Source organism: Salvelinus alpinus, chromosome 4 (assembly GCF_045679555.1).
Source record: "Salvelinus alpinus chromosome 4, SLU_Salpinus.1, whole genome shotgun sequence".
Lineage (NCBI taxonomy): Eukaryota > Metazoa > Chordata > Actinopteri > Salmoniformes > Salmonidae > Salvelinus > Salvelinus alpinus.
Window position 1 is genome coordinate 77,293,738 of NC_092089.1, and position 25,096 is coordinate 77,318,833.

Sequence of the window (25,096 nt, forward strand, 5' to 3'; positions counted from 1 at the left end):
GTACCAGGAGGAATGGACATGGGAGGAGATTCTAGACGGTAAAGGACCCTGGGCAGAGCCAGAGGAGTGTCGCTGCCCCAAAGCGGAGCTGGAGGCAGCAAAAGCGGAGAGGCGGCATTATGAGGCGCTAGCAAGGGAGAGCGGCTGGAAGCCCGAGAGGCTTACCCAAAAATGTATTGGGGGGGGGGGGGGGGCTAAAGGGAAGTGTGGCGAAGTCAGGTAGGAGACCTGTGCCAACTTCCCGGGCTTACCGTGGAGAGCGAGAGTACGGGCAGACACCGTGTTGTGCGGTAAAGCGCACGGTGTCTCCTGTACGTGTGCTTAGCCCGGTGCGGGTTATTCCACCTCCCCGCACTGGCCGGGCTAGATTGAGCATTGAGCCAGGTGCCATGAAGCCGGCTCAACGCGTCTGGTCTCCAGTGCGTCTCCTCGGGCCGGCATACATAGCACCAGCCTTACGTATGGTGTCCCCGGTTCGCCAGCACAGCCCAGTGCGGGCTATTCCACCTCGCCGCACTGGCCTGGCATTAAACCAGGTAAGGTTGGGCAGGCTCGGTGCTCACGAGCTCGTGTACTCCTTCACGGTCCGGTATATCCGGCGCCACCTTCCCGCCCCAGCCCAGTACCGTCAGTGCCTACACCACGCACCAGGCTTCCAGTGCGTCTCCAGAGCCCTGTTCCTCCTCCACGCACTCTCCCTGTGGTGCGTGTCTCCAGCCCAGTACCTCCAGTTCCGGCACCACGCACTAAGCCTCCTGTGCGTCTCCAGAGCCCTGTACGCACTGTTCCTGCTCCCCGCACTAGCCTTGAGGTGCGTGTCTCCAGTCCGGTACCACCAGTTCCGGCACCACGCACCAGGCCTACTGTGCGCCTCAGCAGGTCAGAGTCGGTCGTCTGCCCAGCGCAGTCTGAGCTGTCTGTCACGAGCCATTAGAGCCGCCCATCAGTCAGGAGCCGCTAGAGCCGCCAGCCAGTCAGGAGCTGCCAGAGCCACCAGCCAGTCAGGAGCTGCCAGAGCCGCCAGTCAGTCTGGAGCTGCCACTCAGTCCGGAGCTGCCCCTCAGTCCGGAGCTGCCCCTCAGTCCGGAGCTGCCATTAGTCCGGAGCTGCCCTTCAGTCCAGAGCTGCCTCTCTGTCCGGAGCTGCCCTTCAGTCCGGAGTTGCCCCTCTGTCCTGAGCTACGTCTCTGTCCTGAGCTACCTCTCTGTCCTGAGCTACCTCTCTGTCCTGAGCTGTCTCCTAAATCTCGGGGGCGAGGGTCGCCACTCAAAGGACGCTAAGGAGGGGGACAAAGACAATGGTGGAGTGGTGTCCTCGTCCTGCGCCGGAGCCGCCACCGCGGACAGATGCCCACCCAGACCCTCCCCTTGAGTTTTAGGGGTGCGTTCAGAGTCCGTACCTCAGGAGGGGGAAACTGTCACGTCCTGACCATAGTGCTTATGTGTTTTGCTTGTTTTAGTGTTGGTCAGGACGTGAGCTGGGTGGGCATTCTATGTTGTGTGTCTAGTTTGTCTGTTTCTGTGTTCAGCCTAATATGGTTCTCAATCAGAGGCAGCTGTCAATCGTTGTCCCTGATTGAGAATCATATATAGGTGGCTTGTTTTGTGTTGGGGATTTGTGGGTGGTTGTTTTCTGTGTCAGTGTTTGTGCCACACGGGACTGTGACGGTTCGTTTGTTTTGTTATTTTGTAATTGTATATTGTTTTCATATTATTAAATCATGGAAACTTACCACGCTGTACATTGGTCCTCCGATCCTTCTCGCCTCTCCTCGTCCGATGAGGAGGACGAAATAGACTGCCGTTACAGTATGCAAGTTTAAAACCACTAACTCAGCCCTGAATATAGTATTCAAGTTTAAACCCACTATAAATCAGCCCTGAATATAGTATTCAAGTTTAAAACCACTATAAACTCAGCCCTGAATATAGTATTCAAGTTTAAAACCACTATAACTCAGCCCTGAATATAGTATTCAAGTTTAAACCCACTATAACTCAGCCCTGAATATAGTATGCAAGTTTAAAACCACTATAACTCAGCCCTGAATATAGTATACAAGTTTAAACCCACTATAACTCAGCCCTGAATATAGTATGGAAGTTTAAAACCACTATAACTCATCCCTGAATATAGTATTCAAGTTTAAACCCACTATAAATCAGCCCTGAATATAGTATTCAAGTTTAAAACCACTATAACTCCGCCCTGTAAATAGTATTTGTTTAAAACCACTATAACTCAGTCCTGAATATTCAAGTTTAAAGAATACAGTTAGATGGCTCTGCGGTTACCTCTCTTTAAAATGTACAAAACTTTTTAATGATGCTCCTTCGCTAATGTGTTTTGACAATTGTGTTAGGATCTTAATGAATTCACTAATTATAATCTGAGTGGCTTTAGTAGAAGTGTTCGCCACACAAAGAAACAGACCTAGAGTGGTACTATTCAAATCCCCAAACATACAGAGATATGAAAAAGGAGAGAGAGCATAGAGTGAGTATGGAGATAGAGAGAGTAGAAAGAGAGAGAGAGAGCAGAGAGAGTATGGAGATAGAGGGAGTAGAAAGAGAGAAAGAGAGAGAGAGCAGAGAGAGTATGGAGATAGAGGGAGTAGAAAGAGAGAAAGAGAGAGAGAGAGCAGAGAGAGTATGGAGAAAGAGAGCAATAGAGAGGGAGAGAGCAAGAGAGAGAGAGAGGACCGGAGAGATCAGAAAGAGAGAGAGCAGAAAGAGAGAGCAGAGAGAGGGAGCAGAAAGAGAGAGCAGAGAGAAAGAGAGAGAGCACAGAGAGAGAGCACAGAGAGAGATTGAATTAAAGTTTTATGACTGGTGAATCTTTAATGTTCTGGGAAGTGATTCCCACATTCTAGCAGTGTGTGTGTGTGTGTGTGTGTGTGTGTGTGTGTGTGTGTGTGTGTGTGTGTGTGTGTGTGTGTGTGTGTGTGTGTGTGTGTGTGTGTGTGTGTGTGTGTGTGTGTGTGTGTGTGTGTGTCTGTGTGTCTGTGTGTGTATGTGTGTGCGTGCGTGCGTGCGTGCGTGCGTGCATGTGTGTTGGTGCATACAGTATGTGCATGTGCACATTTTAATGTGTGCGCATGGATGCTCGCATACAGTATGTGTGTCGTTAACCCATTCCTCTCTGAACTCCATCTATACTGACAAGAGCTTAACTAATAACAAGACACTATTATATTATTATACTGTATATACCATTACGTTGAACAAAAATATAAACGCAACATGCAACAATTTCAAAGATGTTACTGAGTTACAGCTCATATAAGGAAATCAGTCAATTGAAATAAATGCATTAGGCCCTAATCTATGGATTTCACATGACTGGGAATACAGATGTGCATCTGTTGGTCACAGATACCTTTAAAAAAAAAAGTAGGGCATAGATCAGAAAACCAGTCAGTATCTGGTGTGACCAACAGTGTGACACATCTCCTTCGCATAGAGTTGATGCGGCTGTTGATTGTGGCCTGTGGAATGTTGTCCCACTCCTCTTCAATGGCTGTGCAAAGTTGCTGGATATTGGTGGGAACTAGGACACACTGTCGTAGAAGTTGATCCAGAGCATCCCAAACATGCACAATGGGTGACATGTCTGGTGAGTATGCAGGCCATGGAAGAACTGGGACATTTTCAGCTTCCAGGAATTGTGTACAGACATGGGGCCGTGCATTATCATGCTGAAACATGAGGTGATGGTAGCAGATGAATGGCACGACAATGGTCTCAGGATCCCATCATGGTATCTCTGTGCATTCAAATTGCCATCGATAAAATGCAATTGTGTTCGTTGTCTGTAGCTTATGCCTTCCCATACCATAACCCCACCACCACCATGGGGCACTCTGTTCACAACGTTGAAATTAACATTCAATTCTCTGGCAACAGCCCTGGTGGACATTCCTGCAGTCAGCATGCCAATAGCACGCTCCCTCAAAACTGGAAACATCTGTGGCATTGTGTTGTGTGACAAAACTGCACATTTTAGAATGGCCTTTTATTGTCTCCAGCACAAGGTGCACATGTGTAATGATCATGCTGTTTAATCAGCTTCTTGATATGCCATACCTATTAGGTGAAAGGATTATCTTGGCAGGTAAAGAAGAAATGCTCACTAACAGGGATGTAAACAAATTTGTGTACGCAAAATGTGAGAAAAATAAGCTTTTTTGCATATGGAACATTTCTGTGTTCTTTTATTTCAGCTCATGAAACATGGGACCAACACTTTACATGTTGCGTTTATTTTTTTGTCAGTGTATTTTGTCAGTAAGATCACAATTGTGAATTGTGAATATTGGCACATTTAGAGTACATCATATCTTCTGTCCTTTGAGTATCTCAACCTGTCCTTTGAACTTCTACCAGACAGTTTGTCCTTGTTACTGTGCTGCTGCTGCTTGCTCTATAGGGGTCTAGTTACTTTAAATCCCTTTGTGACAAATGGTATTGTAAAAATAATAAATTTATACAAATGATGAACTGATGTTGATTATGTTTATTTAATTGATCAAAGTCTATTTTATGCCACATGGTGTTCGTTCCCTTTCCTTCCATGGACCTTAACCTTTGACCCAGCAGTGACGGCAGTGACAGGTTATATTGGCGTGTACACTCCGACATCCGTTGCATAATCTCAAGGATTATTGCTGCTGGAGCCAGATACAGTCAGACAAGACAAAGGTCAATATCAAGACCAGTTTGTTTGTTTTGTTAAGTCGGCAAGCACCGATCTCATCAATCATTGATTACAAACTCAGAAAATATGAATACATTAATGAATACATGTTTTTTCTTGTGTGTGTTGATACCTTTTGTTGTTTTGGTGGCCTTGTCGATATGCTATAACTTTGAACTTTTATACAGATACAGATGGATCTACATTTGATCACCCTGTTACAGGAGAACTTTCCTGCAGTGCAGGTCATTTAAAACTTGTAGTGTATTAGGTGTCAAAAGGCTTCAGACTTGATCTTCCCTTGCAAAGAATTTATCAACCCCTACAAAAATGTCCATTAATTATAATTCACATAATAATTCACATTTCCTGTTGTTGCAGGATTATTTTAAAGATCCTATATATGTAACATGCGGTCCATTGAATCAATGGATAACCTTTCAAGCACTTTGGATATTTATACTTTACATCCACTTCAACTTGAAGTCATTTTAGTTACCCAAGCAATGCTTCCAACAATTCTAATAGAAATTGTACATGATATATTCTAGAGTTTGTTAAGTGTCTACCATTTCTCCCTAATGTGTTCTTGTCTGCAGTGAGGAAAGCTGCATTTTATGCATAATCACCCTTTGAGTATCTCTCCACTTTCTCACCTTTTTCCCTTTTTAATTTGCCCTGAGTCTGTGGGATACTCCTCCTATGACTTCTATCTCATCACCTTACTGTCCGTGCTGAGGCAGCTCGTAGGAATGAGGCGACCACGGGTGACAACACTGAAACTAAAGTTCAGTCAAGTTTATGATAATTTGTTGTATTTTATGTAAATGCTTACTAGGTGAAATGGCAAAATGTTGGCTTAGTTACTATACTGTTAACTGTAAAACAAAGCAGTGAGACCTCCCGGGTGGCGCAGTGGTCTAGAGCACTGCATCGCAGTGCTATGCTGCGCCACCAGAGTCTGGGTTCGCGCCCAGGCTCTGTCGCAGCCGGCCGCGACCGGGAGGTCCGTGGGGCGACGCACAATTGGCTTAGCGTCGTCCGGGTTAGGGAGGGTTTGGCCGGTAGGGATATCCTTGTCTCATCGCGCTCCAGCGACTCCTGTGGCGGGCCGGGCGCAGTGCGCGCTAACCGAGGGGGCGGGTGCACGGTGTTTCCTCCGACACATTGGTGCGGCTGGCTTCCGGGTTGGAGGCGCGCTGTGTTAAGAAGCAGTGCGGCTAGGTTGGGTTGTGCTTCGGAGGACGCATGACTTTCGACCTTCGTCTCTCCCGAGCCCGTACGGGAGTTGTAGCGATGAGACAAGATAGTAATTACTAGCGATTGGATACCACAAAAAAAAAAATTGGGGAGAAAAGGGGATAAAAATTAAAAAATAAAATAAAAAAAAATAAAAAAAACAAAGCAGTGGACTAGAATCTTTAATAATAGTTATTGGCAGACTCTATTGAGCTGTTGTGCCTCCTCCACAAGTCAACTGAATGGTTGACCCTTTCGGAAATAGGAGGTATTACATATCACATGGACTCAATGACCAGTTAGTCAATTGTATTATGGTTAGTGGTTGATTAATGGTTCATGGTCATTTTCTGTTAGCCCTTTATTCAACCAGGAGATCCCAATGATATAAAGAAGGGATACTGAAATCTAGCATATAGCATGCTCCCACTACAGTCCCTCTGTGCAGGGTTATATGTGTTGCACAGTGGACTTCACCTTTCTCCTTTCCAGCAACTCCCACCCCTCTCATCACCTTAAGATCATTCCTCTCACCACCTTTAGACCATTCCTCTCACCACCTTAAGACCATTCCTCTCACCACCTTAAGATCATCCCTCTCACCACCTTAAGACCATTCCTCTCACCACCTTAAGACCATTCCTCTCACCACCTTAAGATCATTCCTCTCACCACCTTAAGACCATTCCTCTCACCACCTTAAGACCATTCCTCTCACCACCTTAAGACCATTCCTCTCACCACCATAAGACCATTCCTCTCACCACCTTAAGACCATCCCTCTCACCACCTTAAGACCATTCCTCTCACCACCTTAAAACCATTCCTCTCACCACCTAAAGACCATCCCTCTCACCACCTTAAGACCATTCCTCTCACCACCTTAAGACCATCCCTCTCACCACCTTAAGACCATTCCTCTCACCACCTTAAGACCATCCCTCTCACCACCTTAAGACCATTCCTCTCACCACCTTAAGACCATTCCTCTCACCACCTTAAGACCATTCCTCTCACCACCTTAAAACCACCCCTCTCACCACCTAAAGACCATCCCTCTCACCACCTTAAGATCATTCCTCTCACCACCTTAAGACCATTCCTCTCACCACCTTAAGACCATTCCTCTCACCACCTTAAGACCATTCCTCTCACCACCTTAAGACCATTCCTCTCACCACCTTAAGACCATCCCTCTCACCACCTTAAGACCATTCCTCTCACCACCTTAAAACCATTCCTCTCACCACCTTAAGACCATCCCTCTCACCATCTTAAGACCATCCCTCTCACCACCTTCAGCACATCCCTCTCACCACCTTCAACACATCCCTCTCACCACCTTCAGCACATCCCTCTCACCACCTTCAACACATCCCTCTCACTACCTTCAGCCCATCCCTCTCACTACCTTCAACACATCCCTCTCACCACCTTCAACACATCCCTCTCACCACCTTCAACACATCCCTCTCACCACCTTCAACACATCCCTCTCACCACCTTCAACACATCCCTCTCACCACCTTCAGCACATCCCTCTCACTACCTTCAACACATCCCTCTCACCACCTTCAACACATCCCTCTCACCACCTTCAGCACATCCCTCTCACCACCTTCAACACATCCCTCTCACCACCTTCAACACATCCCTCTCACCACCTTCAGCACATCCCTCTCACCACCTTCAACACATCCCTCTCACCACTTCAGCACATCCCTCTCACCACCTTCAACACATCCCTCTCACCACCTTCAACACATCCCTCTCACCATTTTCAGCACATCCCTCTCACCAGCATACAGTACACCCACAGACACACATACACCCAGAGACACACACATACACCCCCCCTTTCTAGTAGAAAGCCAGCCAGTGGCCCCCTTCCAGACACCCCTCGTTCTGCTCCGAGCCCAAACTGTTTCTCTCACGTCTTGTTGGCTCAGGATCCTGGCAGCGGTCCTGGGGACTAACTCACGGGGGGAACAATCCCACAAAGTGGCATGAATTAATGTGGCTAATTAACATGCCGTTAATTATTTGTAAATTGCGTGTTTGGGTACACATTGCTTGAGAGACATATGTTGCTCGTCATGTTCACCCAAACAAGCGGCAGCTAATCCTATCTCTCGAGTGCCCGCCTCTGAAGATGGGCCAATCAACTTGGTGATAAAAAAGAGAGATGGGAATATGAGAGATCGAGAGAGATGAGAGAGAGAGAGATGAGAATAGAGAGATGAGTGATAGAGTGAAAGAGCTCGAGAGATGAGATAGAGAGATGAGAGAGAGAGAGCGAGAGAGAGAAAGAGAGAGGAGGGAGAGAGAGAGAGAGAGAGAGAGAGAGAGAGAGAGAGAGAGAGACAGAGAGAGAGAGAGAGAGAGAGAGAGAAACAAGGGGAAGGAATTGTTTCAAAACCAATTGTGAGCTTGAGGTTTCCGTCACTGTAGTGGTGTTAATTGTAAGAGGTCATCATTTGAATAACCTTGAGGTTTGTAAAGACTCTCACCATGTCCCTGACCCATTCATTTTGAATAGTACCAAAAAATAAATATGCACACACCTATACCTGCTCTCTCTCTCTCTCTCGCTCACACACACACACACACACACACACACACACACACACACACACACACACACACACACACACACACACACACACACACACACACACACACACACACACACACACACACACACACACACACACACACACACACACACACACACACACACACGCACAGCCTAGCTCTGTTACCACCCACAACCCCACCATACCCCAATATAATAGCTTCAGATGCTTTGGATCTCTTTGCACTCCGCCTAAAATATGAAGGGGAAACATTGGACTATGGAGCTTGAAATGGTAAACTGTTTACCACGCCTGCCATTACACGCCTGCCATTACACGCTCTATCAGTGTGTCTTTGGTGGGGTGTGCAGTGTTATTTTGTGGGATATGTTTTGGTTGAGGCTCCTCATGCAAAGCTTCTACTGAAGCCTCTGGGTAGGTCATGTGTGCTAGAAACATATCTGGGTATCTCTCTTTCCTACCTCTCCCATCTCCTCTCATCTCCTCTCTCTCCCTCTCTCTCCCTTCTCCTCTCTCTCCGTCTACCTCTCTCTCCCTTCTCCTCTCTCTCCCGCCTCCTTTCTCTCCCATCTCCTCTCTCTCCCTCTACCTCTCTCCCATCTCCTCTCTCTCCCATCTCCTCTCTCTCACCTCCTCTCTCTCCCTCTATCTCTCTCCCACCTCCTCTCTCCCTCTACCTCTCTCCCATCTCCTCTCCCTTTACCTCTCTCACCCGTCGCCTCTCTCTCGCCCTCTACCTCTCTCTCCTCTCTATCCTATCTCTTCTAGCTCCCTTTACCTCTCTCTAACATCTCTCTCTCCTATCTCCTCTCTATCCCTCTACCTCTCTCCCATCTCCTCTCTCCACCTGTACCTCTCTCTCCCATTGCCTCTCTCTCTCTCTACCTCTCCCTCCCATCTCCTATCTACCTGTACCTCTTTCTCCCATTTCCTCTCTCTACCTGTACCTCTCTCTCCCTCTACCTCTCTCTACCATCTCCTCTCTCCCTCTACCTCTCTCTCCCATCTCCTCTCTACCTGTACCTCTTTCTCCAATTTCCTCTCTCTACCTGTACCTCTCTCTCCCTCTACCTCTCTCTACCATCTCCTCTCTCCCTTTACCTCTCTCTCCCATCTCCTTTCTTTACCTCTACCTCTTTCTCCCATCTCCTCTCTCTACCTGTACCTCTCTCCCATTGCCTCTCTCTCCCTCTAAGTCTCTCTCCCATCTCCTTAGCAGTCAGCTCCGCTTCTGGTGCTCACTTTCTTTTTCAACTATGAGGGGAGAGCGTCATTTACACACACAGCGACTTGGGGCTGCAGCTCCTCCCTCCCTCCCTCTTCCAGCCACTGCTCACCCTCCTTCTTCCTCCCTCATTTCCCTCTCTCCCTTCCTCCCTCCATCCTCCAGCCACTGCTCACACACTGCCAAACATTTTATATCTTTATTTAGTCATGCCCGGTATTATTGAATTTCAAAAAACATGCCAGTCACGGGTACTTCCTTTCCCTCTCTCCCGCTCCCTCTCTCTCTCTCTCTTTGTCTCTCTCTCTTTGTCTCTCTCTCTCTGCAGTGTCATAACCTCAGGAGCCTCAGCCACTACCGTCTTTGGGGGACATTTCTAAATGAAGTTTTATTTCCCTAACTTTGCTCCCTCTGGGGAACAGAGTAACATAATTCCACACAACAGAGTGAAGATTTGACAGAGAGAAAATCCAGAGTATCACAAGCTTGTTTCACAGAGGGAGAGAGAGTAGGATGATGGATTTCCAACATGCAGGGCTTTTTTTGATTCAAAAGTGGAAATTCAGATTCTTCTCTTCCTTAGTCTTTTTTCTCTTTTCCAAAATGGCTGCTTTGGAACCCAAACACAAATAAGAACTCATATTTAGCCATTCTCCCTTCCAATATGGCTGCTTCGAACATAAACACAAACAAGTATATACAGTATACTTTATTGTAGATACATTGTCTCCTTTCCTTGTTACACATTCACTTCCCAGACAAACTGATAATGTGATGAAGAGATATAGTTTTGTGATATCGTGATGAAGAGATATCCTGTCTGTTTTGCATAGTCACAGTGTATCCTACAGCATCGTCCTTTCATATCCTCCATTATATTCCTTTAAACAGAGAAGTAGTTGACAGAGAACAGAGGGGAGAGAAGAAAGGAAGCCTGAGGGCAAAAGACACTGACATACTTCTTCCTCCCGTGCTCTCTCTCTCTCTCTTTCTCTTGTTTTTGTCAAACTCTAAATCCACGGCGTTCCTGCGCTTTGAGTTCTTTTAGCATTCTCTAGTAAACACTTACAGCTTTCCTGTAGCTTTCTCACCAGACTGTCCAGGTTTTGATTGCTTGGAATCAATCCCTCACTAAACAGGCAAACAAGTAAAGGAACCTGTATTTTGCAAAACAAATGTTTTGTTACTGTGTGGACACTTCACAACAAGAGAAGGAAAGCAGATCAGTAATGACTAAAACTTGGTCAGGTATATTTGGTCTTGGTCACATTATAATAGATCATGGCTATCCTACAAAAGCTAGTTTGTTAAAAACTCAAGTCTACAAATGAATCAATTACTTGATGAGGGAATTATGTATTTTTCCTATTTTTCCCTTTTTTAAATTGGACAAACACTCACCCTTCACTACTTTAGTCTCATATTTCAACTATGAATAATTTCCCCTCTCTTTTTTTCTTTTTCTCAGCTATCGGACGAACGCTCATCCCGCGCTACTTCAGCACAGTGTTTGAGGGCGGAGTCACTGACCTGTACTACATCCTCAAACACTCCAAGGAGTCTTTCCACAACTCCTGCATCACTGTGGACTGTGATCAGTGCACCATGGTCACCCAGTATGGGAAGCCAATGTTTACAAAGGTAAGGTCTGTAATCCTAACCCAGGGGCTGCCTCTGATTGGCTGAATACCCAGGACGCGAGGTGGTTGGAGTTGTCAACAAAGCAGCATGACAGAAATATGATGCCACGTTTTTGAACTACCGGTAGTTTCTTTGAGAAGATATATAAAGCGATCTGTGCATTTGAACAACAGTATAAATGCACCTATTTCACTTTTGCTACCACTGCTGCACATGCTGCCAGTGTTTTGAACAGATCAGATTACGCTATTTAGAACAAGCAGCCAGCTCATGATCGAACGAGTTCACCAGGGAGAACGGTCGTCACTTGTTACCATAGCTACAAAGTCATAAAGCCCACCTATTTCTACAATTTCTCTTCTTAAAATGTGATTTTAAACATAACCTTAACCATGACATTAACCACACTGTTAACCTTATGCCTAACCCTCACCTTAAATGTTTTCATGACCTTTTACAATATAGATATTGACTTTGTGGCTGTGGTAACTAGTGGAAACCAGGGAGAACGCAATAACCATTCAGATACAATAAGTGAAAACACATTATCTAACTTGGGATAACTAGCTAGGATAGTATCACAAAGCATGGTGTGCTAGCCAGTTAACTTTCATAACTTCGTATTTCCGAGTTTGTCAGATATTAGTTTAGAAAGACTTGACATTGGCATGGGAGCTAACTAGCTAGCAAGCTACCAAATATCAAAGGTAGATAACTGGTTAATTTGACCAAAAAATATTTCAAACTATTTCTCAATGTTTCTCAAAATAACTGTAGCTGGCTAATTAATTTGATCAAGCTTTGTGATACACAAGGTGTTATGCTGTTTTAGTCCACACAACACGTTGCCTTGTCACCTACAATTGAACATGATGAACAACATGGTGGGAAACAAAATTGGCCATGCTTTTTTGTCCTACCAGATACGCAATGAGAAGGTTCTAGCTTGTGTATCCCTCTGTCCTTCGACTCTTGTTGGATGTAGTTGTCCGGTTTATCAGGTCCCAGGCTTCCATGGCTGTTATGATTATTTATTCACAAGTTAATTATAATTAGCTTTTTGCTTTAGCACCATCTGTACCTGATAGAGCAGATCTAGTCTCAAGTGCGGAAAAAAGCCGTCCGGCACGAGAGACTCACTGGGAGGAGACTAGAGCAGACCCAGAAGTTCTGACTGAGCAGACGCACATTTGAGTGCCTAAGGACGGTCCATTTACTTTGTACGGTTGTAATTTATGCTATGGTATCCTGCAATTTCATTGGGGCAGCTCCCCTCATAGCAAGAAAGTCCAAGCCATGTTGGCATGGCATGTGCACCCACGGAGGTGGAGCTGCTGCTGCTGGCAGTCACTAAGGGGCAGAGTAGTAAGTAACCACAGCCTGTTTTGAACAATATATTTTTGAAACAGGAAAATGTACACATTTACCGCAATTTTCTGAGAATTTAAAACATAATCCATGAATTATATAATATACAGTAAAAAAAATTATAAATTACCAATCACAAGTGGGCCACCGCCCCTAACGTCCTAATGGGCGGTCCGCCGCGGTCCTAAACCCTGTAATTTGGGGTGGCAGGTAGCCTAGTGATTAGAGTGTTGGTCCGGAAACTGAAAGGTTGCTAGATCGAATCCCCCAGCTGACAAGGTAAAAATCTGTCGTTCTGCCCATGAACAAGCCAGTTATCCCACTGTTCCTAGGCCGTCATTGTAATTAAGAGTATGTTCTTAACTGACTTGCCTAGTTAAAAAAATATATGCAAACCTGTCATTGTAACCTATGCAATGTTGTACACAATTAAAAACAAAAAAACTACTTTTTAAGTGAGAATGGGCATTGGTCTGAAGCCCAAAAAGTAAGGAAATTCACATTAGCGGCACAATGCCTATTCCACCCATGCTCTACCAAGGTTTTACAGCACACAGCTTTGAGCTACTACAGTAGCTATGTTGGTATTGTACTTCAAACTATGTGTAGGCAGGTTGTTAAGCATTCAAACCTTCTCAAACAGCCTAATTCATACTCTTAGATGAGGTGCTTCCACAATAATATGATTTGTACCGCATACAAGGTAATGTATTGGATTCTTCACACACCACAGTAAGACATTATCCCATTACGCTAACATTTCATGCTTTTTTTTATAAATGAAAGGTGCTTTGCTTTTAAATGCTTTGCTTTTATACTTACCAGACCATCAGGCTTGATTTAGATGTTTTGCCTTATAGTAATGTGGTGCATGCCTATATTAGCAAACATGTAAAAAAAAATTTTTTTATCATAATAACATCATTTTTTGGTAAATTGGTGCCCAACATAACAATAGGTGGTGGTGTGTTGGACACAGTTGCTCAGATAGGTAGAGCCTGTCTGCATTCCTGATTTCTGTAACTGTTTGTTTACTTGTGTAATATTGAATTAAGCTCAGAACCACTTGTGTTTCAAATATGATCGTGTTTTCTATCTGATAACCCCCACTGTGTACCGAACCGATTTGGCTGAGGACCCGAGTTTTAGGATTACCTCTGGAGAACAGAACGGACAACGAGAACAGATTGTGGACTGTGAAATGGTTGGTGAATTCCCCTCTTTTCCCCAGTATGCAAAACTCCCTAATAAACTCCCCATTTGCATTCTAGTTGTGCTCCTTGTGCGTGTTTGGTTATTTAACTTTTGGCGCACTCCCACCTTCTTGGGGCTCATCTAGGGGTGGAGAAGACCTCAGACAGGATCAAGGCACGATTTTACTGGCCGGTGGTGAAGAGAGCAGTGGAAGATTACTGCCGCAGTTGCCCGGAGTGCCAGCTGGTGGCGCCAAAACCACTTTCGCAGCCCCTTAATTTCCCTACCCATTATTTCAGTCACTTTCAGCAGGATCCCAATGGACCTGGTAGGACCTCTACCCAAGAGCAACCGAGGGCAACTGAGGTGATTCTGGATTATGCCACCAGGTACCCGGAAGCCATTCCCCTGCGCACCATGGCCACCAGGGAATCACATGTGAGTTAGTCATGCTGTTCTCCCGAGTAGGCATCCCCAATGCGATATTGACCGACCAGGGAACCTCCTTCATGTCGCGAATCATGAAGGATCTATGCAAACTAATGAAAATAACCCAGGTGCGCACCTCAGTGTATTACCCGCAGACCGATGGGTTGGTGGAAAGATTCAAATGAACCCTGAAGCAGATGCTAAAGAAGGTGATGAGACGGACGGAAAGAATTGGGATCAGCTGCTACCCTACCTGATGTTTTTGATCCGAGAAGTGCCCCAAGCGTCAACAGGATTCTCTCCCTTCGAACTCCTGTACGGGAGACGACCCAGAGGACTGCTGGATGTGGCTAAAGAAGCCTGGGAGCAGCAACCGTCGCCCCACCGGACCATGGTGGAGCACGTGGAAGACATGAGAGACCGGATGGCAACTCTGTGGTCCCTGGTAAGGGAACATATGCTGGAGGCCCATGCGTGGGTGTACAACAGAGGGGCACAACGAAGGGACTTCTAGCCAGGAGACAAAGTGTTGGTGTTAGTCCCCACCTCAGAATGTTTTTGGCCCAATGGAACGGGCCATGCAAAGTCCTTGAGAAGGTGGGGGAGGTTAACTATAGGGTCAGACAGCCGGGACATAGGCATATGACCCAGATTTACCATGTGAATTTGCTAAAGAAAGGGAATGCACGTGATCTACTCTATTTCCCCAAAGAAGGCTACCACAGAGACCAAGCCGGCGAAGGTGCCACTGGGGGAGCAGCTGAGCCAAGCACAGAATCAGGAGCTGAGGGAGTTGGTCGGCCGGAACCAGGATGTGTTCTCCAGTGAATCAGGACACACCAATCTGGTACAGCACAGCATCATCACCGAACCCGGGATAAATGTGAAGTTGAGACCCTACCGCATACCGGAAGCAAAGAGGCTATCAGGACTGAGGTAAAAACGATGTTAAAAGCTGATATAATCAAAGAGTCGAATAGTGAGTGGGGTAGCCCCATAGTGTTTGTGCCGAAACCAGACGGCACTATTCGCTTCTGTAATGATTTTAGAAAGGTAAATGAAATCTCAAAGTTCGAATCCTAACCCATGCCCCGAATTGATGAATTAATCGAACGGCTATGGACCGCCCGATTTATCAGCACACTCAAGCTGACGAAGGGTTATTGGCAGGTGCTCTTAACTCCTGAGGCACGAGAGAAAACTGCTTTCGCCACCCCTGACGGGCTGTTCCATTACAAGAAGCTGCACGGGGCCCGGCCACCTTCCAGAGGTTGATGGACCGGATTCTCCGTCCCCATCGTGAGTACGTGGCAGCCTACATCGATGATATTGTTATCCATGAAAGCGAGTGGGAGACACATCTAAACCAGTTGGCGGGGCTAACAGCGAACCCAAAGAAATGTCGGCTCGGCCTGCAGGAGGCTGAGTCCCTGGGGTACACGATTGGGAGGGGATGTGTCAAACCCAGGTGAAGAAAGTGGAGGCAATTCGGGACTGACCCCGCCCCCTCACCAAGAAGCAGGTACGCACGTTTGTGGGGTTGACTAGTTACTACCGGAGATTTATTCCCCACTTTGCCTCCCTAGCCAGCTCCCTGACAATCTGACCAGGAGCTGTCTGCCCGCCCAGGTGATGTGGACAGCAGGGAGAGGGGAGTGGTTATTGAAGGAAGATATCTTGCAGCTCGCTGGCTCCACCCCCGAGCCTTATATGGACTTCCTGCCCCAACGAGGTGAGCCTGTGGATCATTAAGTCAGGGAGTACTTGGGGATAAAGGAGGAAACGGACTGCACAAAGGGGCAGAGAACGGAGAGGGAAGCGTGTGTTATGAAGAGAGAAATATCTGTGTGATTTCCCGTTGTGACCTGGACTGCCTGATTACCCCACTGTGTACTGAACCGGTTTGGCTGAGGACCCGAGTTTTAGGATTACCTCTGGAGAATGAAACGGACAACGAGAACGGATTGTGGACTGTGAAATGGTTGGTGAATTCCCCTCCTTTCCCCAGTGTGCAAAACTCCCTGATAAACTCTCCATTTGCGTTCTAGTTGTACTCCTTGGTTATTGAACTTGGTCATGTGGAAACCCCACACCCTTGAACCTGCTACTATATATATACACCAGTGTATGTAACAGTTTAACTTTATTCCGTCCCCTCGCCCTGACCCGGGCGCGAACCAGGGACCCTCTGCACACATCAACAACAGTCACCCACGAAGCATCGTTACCCATCGCTCCACAAAAGCCGCGGCCCTTGCAGAGCAAGGGAAACCACTACTTCAAGGTCTCAAAGCGAGTGACGTCACCGATTGAAACGCTATTAGCACGCACCACCGCTAACTAGCTAGCCATTTCACATCGGTTACATGTACATAATATATATATATTATATATATATATACCAGTGTACACACCAGTGTACATAATTATAAAAGCAGGACACTGTAAAGTTCATTATCCCTCTGAGTATGAATTAGGCTGTTTGAGATGGTTTGAATCCTAAACAACCTGCCTACACATAGTTTGAAGTATAATACCAACATAGCTACTGTAGTAGCTCAAAGCTGTGTGCTGAAGAATCTTGGTAGAGCATGGGTGGAATAGGCATTGTAGTGCTCATGTGAATTTCCTTACTTTTTCAGCTTTGGACCAATGCCTATTCTCACCTATAACATATTTTTTTAGTTTTTAATGTGATTTTTTTACAATTTATTTTAATTTCCGTGGAAGGTGATTATGTAACATTATTATACAGTTTAACACGTGCTCTCCTTGTGAACCCTCACAATGTTGTGGGTTTTATTGGTTTTATTTATTGATAAGATCCCAGCTCATAATCCTACTGATCATTGCTCAAAGCAAATTGGTGAGAGCAAGGAAACAAAGACTGAAGCAAATATTTACCATGCGATTAAACAATGGAGCTGGCTAGATGACTACAGGAGTGTGAAATATGGATGAGCTGTTCTCCGTGAAAGGGTTTTGAAATATTCTCTCTCGCCAAGGCGAGGTGTGATCGTGAATATATCATATTCATCCACCTCAGTGGAAACGACTTGGGACACACAGAGGGGACAGCCCTGGCGTGTCAGATGAGAGTTGATTTGGAGGTAGTCCGAATGTTCCCTGTGACAACGGTGGTCTACTCTGACATGACACAGTGGAGGAGTTGGATGTTCTAGTGTGAGGAGGACATCAACAAGTGCATAGAGATGGCCCAGCGCTCTGTCAACCAGCTGGTGTTTGCATTTCTCCATGACAGGCGCATGCCCACAATCCACCACTTTGCCATAAATCACTGTGTCGCTGGGCAGTACTGTAGGGCAAGGTTTCCCAAACTTGGTCCTGGGGTCCACCCTGGGTGGACGTTTTGGTTTTTGCTCTAGCACTACACAGCTGATTCAAATAATCAAACCTTGATGATGAATAGGTTATTTGAATCAGGTGTGTAGTGTTAGGACAAAAACCACAATGTGCACCCAGGGGGGGGGCCCAAGACTGAGTTTGGGAAACTTTGCCATAGGATGAGGGCATAATATCTCCGGGAGGCGAACACCCAATATTCTGATTTACAAGCGGTAACTTTAACCATTACGTCATGACTTGTGTTTTTAACACATTGATTTCGACAGAGAATTTAAATGTCTGAAAGCGTTTGTTCCAAAATGATTTTGTTCATTCACTCAGTAGTGATTTCACATTTATTTCTCTTGCTTGATTAAAATACAATAGTCTAAAACAGTCAATTTGTTGAAAACAGACTCATTTAATAACATAGTTAAAAAGCATTTCCTTTTCTTTTGAGCGCATGCTGCTGCAGGCAGCATTTTGAATTATTCTGTATGTAAATCCGTGGACACTCCATTTAGAATGGTATGTTTTTGTGGATGTCCATCATCCATTTGGCATGATAGGTTATGAATTACTATTCATATGATAAGTTACGAATTGCAGTTTGTATGATATGTTCCGAATTTCAATGTGTAACTATGCAACACGTTGCAATACGTATGGTATGTTACAAATTCCAATTTGTTGTAACTAACGTTAGCTAGGTGTCTAACATGCTGACCACACCGCTCGCGTCGCGTGCGGGAGTTTTGCAAAATAAAATTTGCACATACATGTTATTCAATCACCCACACTGCTTGCGCGCGCCAACGAGCGTCTGCGTTGCCAAGCGCTAAAATAGAAGTCAGTTCTATTCATGGCGCTGAACGCGGTGCAAGTCCTGCCTCTACCATCTCCTCATTGGTTTATAGAAGCATATACCCACTTGCCATCTCCTCATTGGTTATACCCACATGGGTGATTGAAAGATTAACTGAGGTCGAGGTAATACACCTTTTATTATGAAAATTAGATGCCAATCACCATATAAAGTCCAAAGAAGAAAAAGACTGGAAGGAAGAGAGATGACTATAAACGATTCGGTTGACCGTTTTCTGTGTGGATTAATTGTCGGAGTCGAGGACCTTGTGCATTTCAGGTAAAATAACAACTCAACATTTATATCCCAGGACAAATTAGCTAGCAACAGCAAGCTAGCTAAATAGGACAAATTAGCTAGCAACTGCAAGCTAGCTAGCTAAATTGACATAAATGTTTAATGTTTTTTACCTGTCCCCAAATTAATATAATTGGTTCAGAGTTTGTTTTGATATTTCAACTGGTGTGTCGTGATCATCTTTGTGGTGGGGGGACAAAATCAATTTGCGCACGATGGCGTACGCGCACGTCCGGTTTGGGCATGGTGTAATGTTAATGTTAGCTAGGTGGCTAATGTTAGCTAGGCTAGGGTTTAGGGTTAAGTTTAGGAGTGAGGTTAAAGGATTAAGGTTAGGGGAAGAGTTAGCTAGCATGCTATGTATTTGCAAAGTAGCTAAAAAGTAGTAAGTAGTTGTGAAGTTGGTAATTAGCTAAAATGCTAAAGTTGATTAGATTTGAACTCTCAACTTTTGGGTTGCTAGACATTCGCATTATACGCACATCCTTTTTTGTGATTTGGCTTGTTTTTGAGAACCTTTCCCCAGCCTCATTGCACGTTGTACAGTATCAGGGCACGCCAAAGACAAGCTCCAAAAACATCTAAATATGTCCTTTTAGAAATGGACACGCTCTCAGTATAGGGATGTAAGTTGATCCCTGATACTGCACAACGAGCAATGAGGAAGTGAATCGCAGCTGGGATAAGTTTCTCAAAAACAAGCCAAAAGTGTCTGGACCCTTCTATAACAAACCATTTACATAAAACATTTAGATTATTTCACAAATATGGAAATTCTCCTTTAAGTAACCTTCTGTCTTATGGTACCATACCAAACGTAACATATCATACTAATTTCAGCGTCCCGGATTTTCGTTTACTATGTTACATCTAGTCTATGAGACCAAGTTGGCAAACGTAATGTTATACCCTGTTCAGCCCCTGCCATGACTACTTTTTCCTGTATCTGTATGGCTGTCATTGTGACTTATGCAAGGCTGTATACAATGCAAGGCTGTATACAATGCAAGGCTGTCATTGTGACCAAAACACCAAGATCTTATGTGATTTTATGAAGTTCACTATCAAATTGAAATATTTATTTCAAGTTCGTATCTATGCCATCGAGTATTTTTTTAAACATTTATAAAATTATTTTTCACAAATCTGAAGGAAATATAGTGCATGTTGGGCGTGTCTCTTAACAGGAGTATCTAGCATTACTTGATTCAGATGGTAAACTGCATTGGAATCTGGTTCTGCAGACTGTCTTTTGAATTTAAAGTGAGGCTCATGCTCGCGAGAATAGCTACAGAAATTCCTTGTGCCCTGAATAAACACTGCATTGAAGCACACACCATGATTTTAAGGCTGGCCCAATTTTACCCATAATACAGTGTTATCATATAACCTGGCCACCATGTTAGGTGTATACCATACACTCTTAGAAAAAAGGGTTCCAAAAGGGTTCTTCGGCTGTCCCCATAGGGGAACCAATTTTGTTCCAGGTAGAACCCTTTTGGTTCCAGGTAGAAAACTTTTGGGTTCCAGGTAGAACCCTTTCTCCTATGGGGACAGCCGAAGAACCCTTTTGGAACCCTTTTTTCATTGCAGTGACATTTTCTCAGCCAACCACCCCATTCAAGCTTTAACAAAATCAGGAAGGGGAAATTTTGTTCATTAAAATAAATCCCACTAACAGAGCACGTTCCGGGAGCTTCCATCCAGGCTTCTGGCTCTGGAGCGCTGAATCTCAATGAGCTCTCTACCTCGCTCCCTCTTCCCTCTCCTCCACCCTCCTCCCTCCTCCCTCTTCCCTCTCCTCCACCCCCCTCCCTCCATCCCCCGATTCCTCATCCCTGGAGAAATCATTCCCGGTCTGCTTCCCTATCCCAGAGGGAAAAGCCCCCACAATCCCACTGGGAGTAATCTGGATGTGTAAACCCGAAGTATGTGTGCATGTTTGTGTGTGTGTGCGTGTGAGGCGGGAGTGCCGGTTTTTGGATGATGGTACCCCCTGCTGTACCCCTATGGTGTCCCAGTACCTCCATTCAACACCCAGCAGGTCCTACTATACCAGGGCTCTGTGGATATAGCATCGTAGTATCGGGGCCAAGGTCCTTGTTACTGTAGCCCAGTGGGCCCTCGCTACCTGTGGGGACAGAAGAACCAGGTGGGGGCTCTGTGGATGTAGCATCGTAGCATCTGGGCTAAGGTCCATGTTACTGTAGCCCAGTGGACCATCGCTACCTGTGGGGACAGAAGAAAAAAAGCCAGCCTAGTTTATCAGGCACTGATTCAATCTCTCTCCGTTTAATTTTCATTTGTTAATTGTGTAAACTGTTTAAGCAAAAGGCAAATTGAATTGAATTGATATGGTTGATGAATTGGTACATAATATCAGTGTAATAACGGTATATTACAGCCTAATACAATGAACACTTGACTATAGAATGTATTTCCTGTTATTAACTGTATTACAGCCTAATACACAATGAATGTATGATGTTTTATATTGTAACTACATGTAACAGGTGTGTTATTAATGCTCTGTTATGCCCTTATTCATAATGAATAATCTTTCAGTAATATTGATATATAAACCTAATCCATTATGAATAAGGCCTACAGTTGCACCCTATACAGTAGAGAATGATGGGATATTGTGTTACTCTCAGAATATGTGGTTGAGATCCCTTAGCTAAGCGAATGTGCACAAGATTTATTACAGGCATCTTAAATCAATGGGGACCCTCCAAGGGGCCTTACCTTTTTATGGACAGTGTTTTTATTGACCAGGATTTTCATCCGTTGCCCATACTTTTCGTACGGTCCTGTGAAGTGTCGTGTTGTAAGACTGAAGGTTTTGTTAACAAGCCACTTTAGCCAACCGATATCATAGAGGTGTCGTTTTTAATAGTTTCCATCACATTTTGGCTTGAATGTTTGCTGTACAGTTTATGTACACATATGATATAATATTCATACATTTCTTCTGGACAATATTTCTGTCCGTTTAGGGGACCCCTTTTGGCTCAAGGGTACCCCCAGTGGCAAACAATCCGTATAGTTTAACTCCCGTGAAAAGGTTTCATGATGTTTAAAAAAATATTTTAGCATGTGTAGGTCTTTGTGTTAATACCAATGGAAGCGATACAGAATTTCACTTAGCTCTGTCGCCAGTATTGTTAAACTCATACTTTTGCACTGTGGCTGGAGTTCAATAGTATGAGAAGCAGCTGGAATCATTTTCAAACTAGAATGAAAGCCCTTTCCATTGTCCATTAAACACTTATGATAATTTAAAAAAACATTGCTTCTGTCTAATCCTCATTAATCTATCTAAAAACATACACATTATCGGCCTGAACAGCATCCCTCCAACGACTAACCGTTAAGCTCGATAACTATCAAAAAGTAGTTCCGACTCTTAATCCCAATAGTAAGAATAACTCATGAATACACTATCAAGGCACACAGAAACATCGTCACATTTTAGCCATGTAGCATAGACTATACTACATCCCCAGAACGCCCTAAATCATATATTCAATGGTAGGAGCTAGTAGAGGAAAAAATATTCCCCTTTTCTCTACTTTTTCTTTTTTTCCAGTGTGGCGGAGTGATACCACGTGACCAGGCCTGTATGCCCGCCAGCCTCTTTCTTGTTGATCCTCGGGAGACCATCTGTGCTGGGGGCATTGATTAGAGTGTCTGGTGGGATTACATCTTTTCTGTTGCCATGCCAACTAATCAGCTGATTTTTTTTTTGCTGCTCGCTCTATCCCTCCCTCCGGTTGCCACGGCAACGAAACATTGGGAACTGCAAGAGCCCTGACAACACTGAATTCGGCTAAAGGGGCGAATGTGTGTGTGTTTTTTCTGGCTCTCTCATACTCGTCCACACACATACTCTCTCTCTCTCTCTCTCTCTCTCTTGCACACTCCATTTCTCTCTCTTTCTCTCTCTCGCTCTCTTGCACACTCCTCCTCTGTCTTTTTCTCTCTCTCTCACTCTCTCTCTCATACACTCTCCCTCTCTCTCTCTCTCTCTCTCTCTCTTTCTCTTAATTGGCAACTCTCTCTGACCCAAAGTTCTTGTGTCTCTGCCGTAAACACACTACTCTCAACATCATCTTCAAGAGAGTGTGAGGAATGAGAGGAACAAGGACAGACCAGCTGAATAAGGACAGAGTAAATAATAGTCTGCCCAATTCCAAACAACTTCAATGTATTCCAAAGTGAATGACATCCTGCTGAGTATTAAGAATCGATCCCTGTAATGATTACCCAAATAAACAGACGGCCGCGTGCCAGCTAGCTAAAAATGACTGATCGTAAAAGAAATACATCAATATGGGGAATTATTTTGAAGGTGAAGTAAACCGTAGTATACTATATCCCAAGGGCCTTTTATTTTGAAAAGCGCTTTTGAATGAAGCTGAATACTATAGGCCTACATTTGTTACAAAGGTTGTTATGAATAATACTACAAGACTCATAAAGGTGTCATGCCTGTTCTCATGCAGATGTTATGAATGCCTTATGTGTACCCCCTTCAGATAAAGTGTTCCCCATCTTTGTTGTTGGACAGGTATGCACAGAGGGCCGACTGATTCTTGAATTTGCCTTTGACGACCTCATGAGGATCAAGACCTGGCACTTCACCATCCGGCAATACCGAGAACTCATCCCCCGCAGCATCCTGGCCATGCACGTGAGTGGTGTGACATCATCAACATGGGCTGACTGCACGGCGACATAAATTTACCACTTAGGGTTGGATAGGTGGTGCTGCCTATGCTGGATAGAGGGTGATGCCTATGCTGGATAGAGGGTGATGCCTATGCTGGATAGAGGGTGATGCCCATGCTGTCACAGAAGCCATTATGGCAAGATGCAAACATATACCCTCTATCCAACTCTATGGTTTGACATCATCAACATGCGCCAACCACCACCCACCCATTTTCCATCCAGGTGTATCCTATTCTCGATTGTTAATGAGAGTCCTCTTCCTCAGGCTCTTAAGTGGCCCAACTCCACCAAGACACTTAGACGCTATTCATAAGCATATGAATTTAAAAGCTATACAAAGCAGTTTGGAAAGTGTCCCAATTTGGAGGGATTTTAAAAACCAATTTATTTGCAGACATCAAAGGAAGGCTTGGATGAAAGAGGGCCCTTGCCTGAGCAAAAAAAATAACAAGGTCAAATGAATAATCTGTTTAATTCCAGTGTAATGAACATAATAGTCACACAGAGGGAATGGCAGTGAAGTGAGCAACTTATAGGTTGTCATAGTTCCATACGTTATACATTGTATATTATATTCAGTAGTGCACAGTCATACTCTAGTCATACTCTAATATCATGAATATGTTTGCATCAAATACATTCCCTGTCTGCATGTCACCTATCATAACCTAAACACACCTACCTCAAAGTGTGCAACACTGCAACTTTTACTTCAGCCCTGTGGGCCTAAAGGTGTATTTAAGTACTTTTCCCTGAATAGCCAGCCTCCTTCTTTTTGCCAAGTCTTTATATGAAATTCACACACGATTAAATTGGCCCCTGTGGGTATTCCCACTAATTTCAGGAGAGTAGGGTATTGTGGGCCTTGGACGGATATTTCACAGGCATACGAGTGATGTGTAAAAGTGAGTTAGCTCTTTTGATCATAGCCTCGACTAATGAAAAGTGTAGAGAGAGTCCGGACTGGAAGTGAGAAGACTGAATTTAGACAGACACAATTGTGCTAGTTCGTGTGTGCATGCACATTGCCCCCAGACATTCACACACAGACATAGACACAAACACACACATACACACATATACACATGCACATGGATGTACTGTATGTGCTCACACGCACACAAACACACACACATTTTGCAGGCTTTGTTATAAAATTCTAAACATATTTTTTTTGCTCAAACATTAATTTCTTGTAAAAGCACACATTTTGTATTGGAAAAATTGTAACATTCGTCGTAATCCTCCTCGTCTGAGGAGGAGCAAGGATCGGACCAAAGCGCAGCGTGGTTTGAATACATGATTTAATTATATGAACGAAGTCGAAAAACACTTGACAAAATACAAAACAATAAACGACGTGAACAAACGAACGAAAACAGTACCGTGTGGCGAACAAACACAGACACGGCAACAATCACCCACAAACAAACATTGAAAACAGCCTACCTTAATATGGTTCCC

The 25,096-nt window shown here is 44.7% G+C and overlaps 1 protein-coding gene across 4 annotated transcripts in view; it reads left to right on the top strand.

Annotated features, from left to right (window-relative positions):
* LOC139574468 (LIM domain-binding protein 2-like) overlaps positions 1 to 25,096 on the top strand; it is a 109,036-nt gene that overhangs the window by 51,513 nt on the left and 32,427 nt on the right. For all 4 annotated transcript variants that reach the window (XM_071399070.1, XM_071399071.1, XM_071399068.1 and 1 more), the window contains exons 3-4: positions 11,225 to 11,397; positions 23,469 to 23,591. In XM_071399070.1, the coding sequence (XP_071255171.1) occupies positions 11,225 to 11,397; positions 23,469 to 23,591 (296 nt within the window). The remainder of the gene's footprint in view (positions 1 to 11,224; positions 11,398 to 23,468; positions 23,592 to 25,096) is intronic.